We start from the raw sequence: 12,726 nt of genomic DNA, 5'->3' as shown, positions 1-12,726 counted from the left end.
AAGTTCATCAGTTCATTTGTTATTAAAAAAAAAAAAACAACCTGATCTCTGATCTACAGCCTTAACACTGGTGTTATACAGCTTGACTAATCTTAAGTGTATCAGTTTTCACTACAAGAGTGTTCATTTTCTTTTCCTCTTCTCATGTCCAGATTTTTTTAATGTAGCCTCTAACAAGAGAGAAGTACCCCACCCCAAAAAAACCCATACATTTGCTTTTAACAAGTTTAAAACTTTAAAAACTTTGAAGTTTTTAAAACTTTAGACTTTGTTTAAAACAAGTTTAAACACTGTTTTGAGACTTGGTACTTATTTTAGTACATTTCTCAGGCTATTGCATTTCCTACTGAACACCAAGTCAAAGCTTTATTAATTTGTCTGGAGACATATAGGGACTACTTGCTTTTCTTGCAAAGTGACAACACTGATAACCCACTAAAAGAAGAGAACAATGTTTCTAGGCTAATTATAACATGGAATGAATATACTTTAATAACATTCTTTATTTTGAGAATAAATACATAAAACAAACGCAATATATTAGCCACATTTCCTCATATACATTCAGAATATAACATGAAGCTAATAGGCATAATCATCAGAACTAGTTGAACAAACAAATTTTTACTAAGCAAACAACACTAGAGGAAAGCTGGAAAGTTTATGCGCTAGTAGCAGGCAAAGAACATGTGATTTCAGTGTTTCCTTGATATTAAAGACAAACATACTGTAGTTATGAGCATGAACTGACAGAAGTGTTTAGCTCCGTGCGGTGGCCGTTTGAGGTTGTTCTGACTGCAACTGCTTTCCAAGGTATTCCCTGAAATACAACAAAAAATTAGACTGAGAAACATTCTGGAGAGTAGGGATTAGGATAGTGGTGGGAAGTATGAAGTAGAGAAAGAAGAAAAAGCTTTAAGTTTAGAATTATTCCTTCAAATAATGTCTACTGTCAATAGTCAACTGGAGCTACTATGAGACTACCTAAGCTTTAGGTATCCATCATCTATCCCTCTGAAAATAAGGTACGAACCAAACATCAACAAAATTGTCTGGAAAAAGAAAAAGCCCAGTAGTACTATTTAGAAGTCCTGGCAACTGCTACAGAACACCCACAAAGCCCACAGATTTTGCTTGTTGAACATACATATTAGAAGCTGTGGCAAAGTATTTAAAAGGATCTCATCCCATAACCAAGCTGCATGAGCACAAGTAATACCAATGGCCGTACTGGCGATTTAACCCATAGGCTAGCAAAATAGACACTGACTGAAGAACTATATGTTCAAGTTAGAAGAAAGAAAAGACATTCAAGCTGTATACCAACACTTTCTTTGAAGTGTTTTCCTCACCTGTACTTTGAAGTGCATTAAGTCACTTATTTTATACCTGTCCTCTCAACACTGGAAAACACACCCCTCAAATTCTTAGCATTTGCCTAGAGCAACAATATCTAAATTCTATGGAAAAATACTGCACAATTCTTCTGAATGTTCCCATCTTTCACTGTCTCCTGTGAAAGCAGCTCAACACTTCACAGAACCACAAAGAAGCTGAAAGAGGTCTTTAGTAGTATCTGGGTTGTTGCTTGTTACAGAAAATAAACTTCAATAATTGGAGCACTGCATCAGCTGAAAGAGAGGTTTCAGGACCTGTGAAACATAGGCGTTCTTTTTCCATTGCTGATCGTACACTTAGCACCACAGTTTTTCTCACTACACAGGTATTTCAACCTACACAGGTTAAACATTAGAAGCAGCTCAGAGAAATGATGTTCAGAATAAAGCCTTTTAAAAAAAAAACTAACTCCAGAATATGCACTTTTGCTTTATTTAAAAAAAAGAAAAAAGATCAGTTCTCATTGCACATTTCAAAAGCTAGTTTCCAGTTTAGTGTCCTGATGAACAGCAATTCCTTATGCATTACAATTCCTATCATACAATGAAGTTTAGCATCACAACTGTACCACCCAACAGCATTTTTCTCAGTTTCAGCGTTAAGTATCTAGAAAAGCAAAATTCCTATAAAGTATAAACGTTAACTTCAAACTCCACTAGCAAAGAAAATAACACATAATTTGTACGCTGAGCCATACGTTATGATTTAGCACCTTCCTTCACAGCTTTATCAGGTGTTGCTGCAGGATCACAGTATTTTAATGCTTGGGCTGCGCTCAATAGATACGACTCTTGATCATAATAGGTAGGTTACCACCCTCAAAGTAGAGAGTCCTGATGGCAAAGGAGGAAATGAGCTGCTCTCTTGTGGTTTTGCAGGACTCAAAATTGTACCACCAAAACAAACAGAATTTGACAGCCATCCAAAAACACAGCCAGCAACTACGGAAGGGCTTCCAAACTCACCAAACCTCCTTCTGCTCCCCCAGTGGTTTGTTTTTTTTTTTTTTTGTTTTGTTTTTTTTTGTTTTTTTTCCCTCCTTTGTTTTATGCCTACATGCATGTACTGAATCTAATATTTCTTCTCTGACATCCAGCCTCAAAAGCAACTGACACTTGCTACATAAGTGGCTCTGCTCACAGCATCACAAGCCTGAAAAATTATTTATTCTTAAAGCACACATGAACCATTTTGAATGTGAAATTCCTGTGCAATTACTTAGAAGTAGGAAAATCAATCAAGCTAACAATCCGTAACAGTACAACTATTGCATGGCTTACACTGGTTCAGATGCACTGTTAAGGCTTGCTAAAATCCAACCATAGTGCAGTGTATTCAGCAAAAATCTCTGAGAAGACAGAGCAGTAGAATATTTTGTAGGTACTTATGCCTTAACAGACACATTCAACTTCTAAGGCCATACAGTAGATAGTACAGTACCTTCCCTACAAAACCTTTTATTTCAGTCATTCAGTTGCAGGGGTGAGGTTTAAGTGCAGGGACAAGGAAAAGCTCTTATCCCGTTTCCCCATACAGAATGAGTATCTGCACTTACTGCTCTACATTGCCAGGCTCCAAACCCAGGTGAAAACCCCATACTGTTCCTACTCCATCACTTCTTTAGCCACCAACAAGGAGAGCAGATTGATAAGTTATTCTGCCAGGCCTTTGGTCACTTCTCCCTCCCATCTTCCACTAAAACTCAAACTACCGAGATTAGCTAGAGTATGCCCTTGTTCTCCCTCTGTTAAAATACATACTAAAAGGACAAGAAGATTCAACTATATTTTCTACATATTTGTATTTCATCACATCAGGAGGCTAAGTACCACTGTAAGCTTCAGTCTCATACATAAATTGGACATAGGTGTCCATCACTATGCTATTACAAATCAAGTGTTTAAGATTTTTTTTTATGTATCTTGCACTCATACTTAGTTAAATCTCAAGAGAAAAACTGGGATTTTAGAATTACTGTTTACCCTGCAAAATTAAAATTACCTTTAAGAATGCAAGCATTCAACACATTGCACTATAAGAGCATGTACGATGAAAGAAGAATAGATCTAGTCACCAAGATAACAAATCACTTCACAAAATATTCAAAATAGCATCTGACAGATTAGAGATGCAGGCTACAATGGAAAGTAATGAGACTTGATTTTTAAAATTACAAGCTATAAACCCATGAATTGGGCCACTTCTCCCTGTTTTAAACTTATTTTGTTAGTCCTTCCTTCATAACCACAGAAAAAGACCACGTTTACATCGTGGCTGGTATTTTGCAAGCACACCAAGTTTCTAAGACGGTTAAACTCAGAAGCAAAAGTATACAACATACGAGTGTGGCCACTACTGGCACAGATTGATGCATGCCTGATCAGCTCATATTATCGACTAAGACAAAAAATAACCTGCTAACATTTCACACAGCTGACCTTTGGGGCCTACATACCCATTGTCTTTCAATACGCAATCTTACAAGCAATATCGTTTTTCCCTTTTAACCAGGCCAAGCAGATCTGCAGGGTGTCACTCAATATGTGTTCTACAAGATGTACAAAATTCAAGTACAAAGTTGTGAAAAAAGAGCAAAATACTGTCCTGGCCAATAACAAATTCAGTCACCCATTCCTTCCACTAGAAAGCTGCCTTTTACCTTGTGTAGGCATTGTATTATTGTATATAATAATTCAAAAGCCAGTTAGAAGTAATAAACATTTTCTCAATACAAATACACCAGCTGTCCAGCCATTACATAAGGCTTGTTCTTCTTTTAAATCATTTAAGGGGATGAAGGGAAATTAAATTCTATGTACCAGTAGTCCAGTAATATTAAGCACGTTTATATCATAGAATCATAGAATCGTTAAGGTTGGAAAAGACCCTTAAGATCATCGAGTCCAACCGTTAACCTAGCACTGCCAAGTCCATCACTATACCATGTCCTCAAGCACCACATCTATCCGTTCTTTAAATACCTCCAGGGATGGAGACTCAACCTCTTCCCTGGGCAGCCTGTTCCAATGCTTGACCACCCTTTCGGTGAAGAAGTTGTTCCTAATATCTAACCTAAACTTCCCCTGGTGCAGCTTGAGGCCATTTCCTCTCATCCTATCACTTGTTACTAGGGAGAAGAGACCGACCCCCACCTCGCTACAACCTCCTTTCAGGTAGTTGTAGAGAGCAATAAGGTCGCCCCTCAGCCTCCTCTTCTCCAGACTAAACAACCCCAGCTCCCTCAGCCACCCCTTGTAAGACTTGTGCTCTAGACCCTTCACCAACTTCGTTGCCCTTCTCTGGACACGCTTCAGCACCTCAATGTCCTTCTTGTAGGGAGGGGCCCAAAACTGAACACAGTACTCGAGGTGCGGCCTCACCAGTGCCGAGTACAGGGGCACTATCACCTCCCTGGTCCTGCTGGCCACAGTATTCCTGATACAAGCCAGGATGCCATTGGCCCTCTTGGCCACCTGAGCACACTGCTGGCTCATGTTCAGGCGGCTGTCAACCAACACCCCCAGGTCCTTTTCCGCCAGACAGCTCTCCAGCCACTCCTCCCCAAGCCTGTAGCGTTGCATGGGGTTGTTGTGACCCAAGTGCAGGACTCGGCACTGAGCCTTGTTGAATCTCATGCAGTTGGCCCTGGATCAACGATCCAGCCTGTCCAGGTCCCTCTGCAGGGCCTTCCTACCCTCCAGCAGATTGACACTTCCACCCAACCTGGTGTCATCTGCAAACTTACTGAGGGTGCACTCAATCCCCTCATCCAGATCATCAATGAAGATATTGAACAGGACCAGCCCCAGTACTGAGCCCTGAGGAACACCACTCGTGATCGACCGCCAACTGGATATATATAATGGTTTATTCCTTAACTGCTTTCTAGAAAGGGAAGAAAAGTTACCATATGCTTAATAGTGCTCCCTCAAGTCAATAAGCACCTGGAAAAGTCTGTGCTCTCCCACATAGACAGACTAACAATTCAGCACACCATTCTGGTATACTCCCCATGCTGGGATTGTAGAAGTGAACTCCGTGGATATTTTTAAGGTACCTTGCAACAGTTCCTAGTAGCACTAACTTGGATTCAGCACTAGAAAACCATGCAACACAGAACAAGCAGGCAATTCGTCCTCCAGCGTTAATAATCAAGATGTAAAGTACCTTGGAAGTTCAAATTTGCAAGTTCAGCTCTTTGGAAAAAAAAAGTTCCACTTTGACTGTTTTCCTTCCACTGGAATAGAAAGGCCTTTATAAAGGTCAGTTTTAGCCCCCTTCTGACTCCCTTCTACATAAAGCCATCCTTATTACAAAGCAGACAAAGCTGGTCCAGATGAGCTTCCATTTGCAGTTAACTGCATTCAAATGCGAAACAACTGATTCGGTATAAATTTAGAAGAGCACAAAACATTATCTCTGCACTGCAGAATATCATCAAAACATGCAAGTGTGGTACATCCCTTTGTAGTTACTCTCTAAAGTCATCCATTTCTCAACTAAAGGTCAGATCAACGAAACCTGCAATGCCCCATTCTCTCACTTCCTTGGTCGTTCAGAGGTCTGACGGTGAGACATAAGTCATTTCCATCTGCAAATTAATCTTTTCATTCATATTAGAATAACTAAGTGAGATTCCTTCCACCCTAGCAATTTCCTCTTTTACAGGCCTAATCTTTAAACACACGTTTTCTGAGGTATCCAAAGTGCTTTTTCCAACAAAAGGAAACTTAGAGGTGAATACATGAATTTGTTGCATCTCAAATCCTTATTCCAATTTGTTGCTTCATTCAGTTTAATTTAATTGGGTTTGTTGGCATATGAGAGACACTGACACCCTCAAGCTAATATATACTTAAGTGTTATTGTAATTGCAACAAATGCTTAAAGGTCATTTAGGTAAAGGCACAAGGAACTGATCCAACACACAAGCCAGCAAATTCAGCAAGTCTGGAATAAGGAGGTAATTGCAAACTGGCACAAGACCCTACTTGAAAATTTTATACTGATTTTCAGATTGAGCAAAGGACCATTGTCAACAACAATCTATGACAGACGGGAAGTTTTAAGGCACATACAATAGATTTCCAGAGGTCATGTGCTAAAAGGAACAAGCCTTGCAGTTTAAGAACTACTACGCTTACTGTTATACTCCAAATTCCAGTGCAGTTAGATTTACCTGTCCTTTAAGGAAAACTGAAAATTCTGCTTTTTGGCAGACAAGGGAAGAAAAGAAGGATGACATTTTTGTATTCTCTCTTTTCTAACAACATTTATCTTAGATCTTGCTTAAATCCGATTTATTAAAGAACTATGCTATCCAAAAAATACTTGACAGTCTTGAACATCTGTAATTTCTAGCTTGTTTTAGCAGACTGAGGTTCTTAAGAGGTAGAATGCTTCCCTTTGACAAAGAAAGATATAAAAATATTGATTTTATTTTTCTCTATCTAATCATAAACCGAGAGTCCCATGCTTTTGAAAGTGAAAATGAAAAGCTAGTTCTAAAGAAATTCTTCCCCTTATGAAGGAGTACAGAAGTGTAATAAAGCTACAATAAAAAGTCTGCCATACAACTCAAAAGACATTGCCAACATACACCGTCACAAACAAATCATAAAGATACAACAAATAGTTAAACAAGTTCAAAGGACAGGCAGCAGATGGAATAGTTTGAACAGACAGAACAGATTTGCCATCTTTACGTTGCATTTCTACTACGGGTCTAATAATCTGGATTTGTTGAGAGAGACAAACCAGTTTTAGCCATTTATCGTGGCTTCACAAATAGGTATTCAAGTTACACAACTAATGTATTCCCAGCTCTAAGCAGGCTAAACTGTCCCTTGAAAGCATTGGTCTTGCTAAGTGTTTCACTGCTGCCAAAACAGCTCCACAGATGTGACAATCCCTGGAACCTTCTGAGCAGCAGACATGAAGTGGCAACACCAGGACAAGGTTGCAACCATCTCTCAAGTCCCCATCTAATCCAGTGGGGGACAAAGTGGCACAGCCACCCTTGAACCCATTCCAGCTGTGTATGCCTGCCTTTTTCTCATGGGGCACTCATCCAGGCATTCTGGCAAGACAGGTTTTTTTGTTCATTTAACTCTCAAGTGAATTGTTTTCTGCTAATAAGCTCCCTTGAACCTGGTTACTGCGGTGTCACGTTAACACCAGTAGTGTCCGGGAGAAAGGCAGGTGGAGCTGGAGAGGGGCCATCACAGATGCATTTGCCTTGGCACGGAGCCACAGCCATGGAAGTCAGTAAAGAAAATAAAGAAACCAGGCTCAAATCAAACCTGGAGCTATGTTAATATTTGATTCCTGAAATATAATATTAACATGTCATACTGCTGGATCAGAAATTATACCACTGCATATTTTCATATATTATTTTAAATATCAAATATATACTAGATATATATTTTTTTTAAATATAAAATATATATTTTATACATTACATGCACTGCTCTTCAGAGAAGTAAATAGAAATAGTACAGCTATGAAAGTAGTAAACTAAAAACCAAAAAGAGACATCTTCCTAGAGAGCTGGGCTGGGAATACTGCCTAAGCTGGAGTGCTACCACACAGGAAAACTGCAGTCCCCTTCTGTCACTTGTTTGCTGAATACAATTTTCCTCCTTGACTCAGTGAGTTAATGCAATACGAAGTATTTCAAGAAGAAAAAAAAAAGAGGTGTTAAAGATTATAAAATATTTGTCTCTTATACCTTCAGCACTACTTATGGTCTGCATTGGTAAGCCAGCACAAACAAACAACAAAAACAAAGAAGAAACAAATGAACACAACAGAATCAAAGCTACTTTGACCAAACAGTTTGGGCCTCCGCCACATCATCAAATTGAAGTTTTTATAAATTATTTTCAGTGGAACCATGGTGATTTTCGTCATGTATCTCCTTGACCTATACATGTGGCCTTGGATGTCAAGAGAGAGGAAATATTGCAAAAATCTCTGCAATCCTCAATATTTAGTCTAACAGATTCCACTTAATGCAAACAGGTAGAACAAAAGCAAACTGTTAAGATTATCAGCACCTAGGACATTTTTTCACCTTAATAATTCACAGTAAAGAGACATTCAGCATCCTGATGTGCACACTAAAACTAAACAGCCTAAATGGCTGAGCAGAGGGATTATAAATATTATGTGAAAGTTTTTTGGTTGTTTTTTTGTTTTTCAAATGGAGCCTGTCTTCAGCTGAATGCAATAATAATCTGTAGATTGTCTATTAATATCTCCAGATTACTGAAAACATTATTCATAGCATAGTTTATAGACCTCCTTATGATGTGAAATGCAAAATTAATGTGTGTCTTCAGACTGAGACACTGCAAGAACCTCCTTTTCACTCAGCAGTTACACTTTAGAGAGGATTTGTCCATTTTTTGGAAGAGTAATTCTAGACTTCCAGTTTACAGCTTTACATACAAGCTATAAAGAAAGAGCAGATCAATGAGCTCCTATTACAAGGCTATTACTCAAACATTTTATTAGATTTTAAAAGAAAAACTTATGAAATTCAATTCAATATATGCCTTTCTATTAGGGAGACAAGGTGTAAGTCATTTTTCACTTATAAGATGCACTATGAGCTAACACACAGAGCCATTCTGTGAATTAAAAAGAATGACCTTGACTAAACCATGCAACTTGGTTTGAAAGTGGTTTTATACTTAATCAGAAGATTTAGTTGCCATAATGAACAGTAAGAAAATGCTTTCAACACTTAAGAGCTTTTTTTTTTTTTTTTTTTACTTCAATTATTCAACTCTTGTTATCTCAACCCACAAGTTTTCTCCCTTTTGCCCTTCCGATTCTCTCCCCCATCCCACTGGGGTGGGGGAGTGAGTGAGCAGCTGTGTGGTGCTTAGCTGCTAGCTGGAGTTTAAACCATGACAACATGTAAGTACTGCCAGTTTAGAACTTAATGATTTGATTCTTTTAAAGTCTGCATCATTAAAAACATTGCTCCAACCAGCATTAGGTTTCCCAAAACCAGTTCCTAATACTAAAACGGTCAAGTTGGGCATTGCCTCTGAACACCAGCAACAACAAGGAATAAGGAGATGATGTTTCTCATACATAGTTAAAGCACAAATTAAACAGGACACACAAAAAAATCTGAATCATCATTGCCATGCCGAACTCCCCCATCTGCCAATAACGGGTTTTTACCATGGGGTGCCGCGACTAATAAATACGGTTAGTTCAAGTGAGATTAAAACACAGGATAAATTACCATTTAGAGACATTAAGTCACGCTAAAAAGATACCTTCACTCTCTGCTTTATCAAGTGCATCATCATTTAACATGCAAATGTAACTGGAGTATTTCAGCTGAACTTACCTCATCTGAAAAGAGGACAGCGGTTACTGCTTTTGCCAACCTAGTTTCACCATTACACAGAATGCCTGACAGTCTGACTTCCCCCCAATTTATCCCTGACTTAAAAACCCCTAAGGAAAAGCCAGTTGAGCAGCCTGTAATGAACTATTCAAATTACTTAGGAGTTAATTGTCTCCAAGTTGAGTTATTAGCAGTCTAACGATACAGCTGTGTTTTAAGCAGAATGCCACTTCAGCTGCCCCATGACACTTCCTTGGTTCAGGTACCAGAAGTTTTCCTTACTCTGCTGCTTCAGGCACAGCACTTACACCAAGCCTCAACCTGGCAGAGCAAGCCCTTATTTTCTCATCCTTCTCTCGGTTAGCCTCCAGATCTAGGAAGAGCCTGACTACCTCTGTCATGCACATTTCACAGATAGTAATGCAGAGTTGTTCCATGTCAACTAAATTCAAGGAAAAAACCAATTGCTTTTAGTGAAATAACTGGAATTCCAAAACACATGGAAGCAAGGGGAAAATTTATTATTGTTTCTCCAGCTCTGAAGAGCAAGGTATGCAAAACCTTTAAGTTGCCAAGTAATCCATCTTATGACAAAGCAAATTTAAATAAGTAGACACTTGAACTGCACTGTACAGTAGCCAGGGGACTCGACTCTCTCTTCTCCCCACACAAGCTATGAAAGAGAAGAGCTCTTGACACATATCAAAAACCAGATCTATACAAAGACAGATCTAGCTTCCCACATACAAACAACGTGTCGTTTCCTTAGCTCAAGCTATCCTATGTCCATTCCAGGGAGAACACTACTTTGGCAAATACGAGCCAAGGACAATATGTTCCAGAGGCTTATTCCAATAAGAATTAAACAAGAACTTATTCCCTACAATGATGACAATATGAATCTAAAAATGGCACTAACTTAAACAGATCCTTTTTATTGACACCTTTGAAGATCCGAAACTAGATGTAATTGCAATCTTTCTCTCAGTCTCAAGCCTAAACATTCACAAACTGTGAAAAGCAGGCACAGAAATGTTCATGCCATTAAAAAAAAAAAAAAAAAAGACAAATCTGGAAGACCAGATATGATATTTTTAAAATTAGTATGCTTAAGTTGAAAAGAAGAAAAAGATAGGTTAGGCGTTCAGGCATTGTGCTGGAGAAAGACCAGTGTTATATTTTTATTACCAGATTTTCAAGACATCAGAACACACATGAAATAAGACCTGTCCCCCCCCTGCAGAAGGTAAATTCAGTAACTAAGCCTTCTACACCGTAATCTCCATTTAGCTATAGCTGGTTTATAATACTCTGAATGCTTCAAATATATCAGAACAGCATAGTGTGAAAAGAAGCATATGACCAAACTGAGAAGCAGGGTGGAGCACAATATACAATACTGCCCCAAAATTAGGTTGCACATGACCACACATTTAGTCTCCATCTCCACACACTCAGAAATTCAATGTTATTTACCAAAGTACTCCTTACAGGTGGAGAATGTTAACTCTGCATTTGTCACAGTAAGTTATTTAAATGTGTGTTTCTCTGCTATAGGAGGTTCCCACAGTATGAGAGAGGGAGGAAGCAGGATAAAATTAATATTATAACACACATGAGAGTTAAAACCCATATTCTTCAGAAGAAAAGCGGGAAAACTAGCTTTGTTTTACAGAATATACACTGTAGGGAGAGGTGACAGGAGCTTTTTGTCAGCCTTGCTAGCCTGTCTTCTACAGCAAGTACATGACTTAACCTGTCAGAATGTGCTTGATAAACCTTGTTCCCCTACCACTTTCACACTGTTAGCATCATCACTACTCATCCTTTTAAAAAGATCGCATTGTGTCAGAAGCAAAAAAACTGACAGAAGTTATAGATACTTCCAAGCACCAAGCTTTTCAGAAACAAAAGGTTGTTTAAGTTCAAAATTAAATTAGTTGTTTGTATCTCAACATCTATGTTCCAACGTACTCGGATGTACTGTTGCATTTCATCTTTCTCTAAGGCAACGCCAAATTGGAAATATGAGCTTTGGTGAAATCATCATTAATGATCAGATTAAGAATTCCTAATTAGTATTTTTAACTCTCCATGCTTCATGCTTAGCATGCCTAATTAGTTTGGCAAGTTATACAAAGTGGTTACATGAACACTGAAGTTTTTCAGAACTTCAGCCCTTCGATGCTTCACTATAAAGGTCCTGTACTCTGTTGGAAAGGCAGCATCCCACCAGCAAGTTCTGTGGCAGAACATGCCAGGACTTCAGGGTTTTTGGAGCTTTATTAGAGAACTAGTCAAAGAACTAGTCAACAAACAATGAAAGAAAAACCTCACTTCAAATGATGTTCTCAGCAGTTGATGAAAGAGATACCAGTGAGTTATCTCCAACTTCATCTAACCAACCAGCCCATAAGCTTCTGCTACTCCAGGAGCTCAAGAAAAATTGCACTTGCACCCCTTAAAATGGCAACAGAAAAATAACAGTGTAGAGTGGGGAAAAGGACTAGAGTAAAGAACAACAATGCAAAAGAATGGTCAGGCATACGCTTTGCAAAGCGACTGCCAATTAAGTACTTGAAGCATCAACTCTTACAACTACCTCAAGCTACCGATTCCTTCAGCTGAGATTAAGTAAACTTGCTAAAAAACCTACACACATCCTTAACGTTTCGAAGACTATAGCTTTGCAAGCCTAAATTACAGCTCATATTAAATATTAAGCAGTTCAAGTAAGTTAAAATATATTGTTCAAGTGAATTACTTATGTGACATTCAGTCACGCAAGGTCAAGATACTCAATTCAACTGCAACAAAAATATACAGAAAAACTATCTAAGATCTTACACATCAGCATCCTATTGCTCTATCATTTAAGAACTGCAGTCTTACCACATTAAAATGTTATTCCCCCCTTAAAAGAATCTACTGTCTTGAATCCTCTCTCCACGGAC

The 12,726-nt window shown here is 38.5% G+C and overlaps 1 protein-coding gene across 5 annotated transcripts in view; it reads right to left on the bottom strand.

The window, feature by feature from the left end:
* Positions 1-466: 466 nt before the first annotated feature.
* ATP6V1H (ATPase H+ transporting V1 subunit H) overlaps positions 467-12,726 on the bottom strand; it is a 47,740-nt gene continuing 35,480 nt past the window's right edge. For all 5 annotated transcript variants that reach the window (XM_082327097.1, XM_082327095.1, XM_082327096.1 and 2 more), the window contains one exon: positions 467-820. In XM_082327097.1, the coding sequence (XP_082183223.1) occupies positions 760-820 (61 nt within the window). In that variant the 3' untranslated portion in view covers positions 467-759. The remainder of the gene's footprint in view (positions 821-12,726) is intronic.

The sequence above is a fragment of the Platalea leucorodia genome, assembly GCF_965183815.1.
Source record: "Platalea leucorodia genome assembly, chromosome: 1".
Classification (NCBI taxonomy): domain Eukaryota; kingdom Metazoa; phylum Chordata; class Aves; order Pelecaniformes; family Threskiornithidae; genus Platalea; species Platalea leucorodia.
The sequence above is the reverse complement of the archived record's forward strand: the minus strand, read 5'-3'. Positions and strand labels throughout refer to the sequence as shown.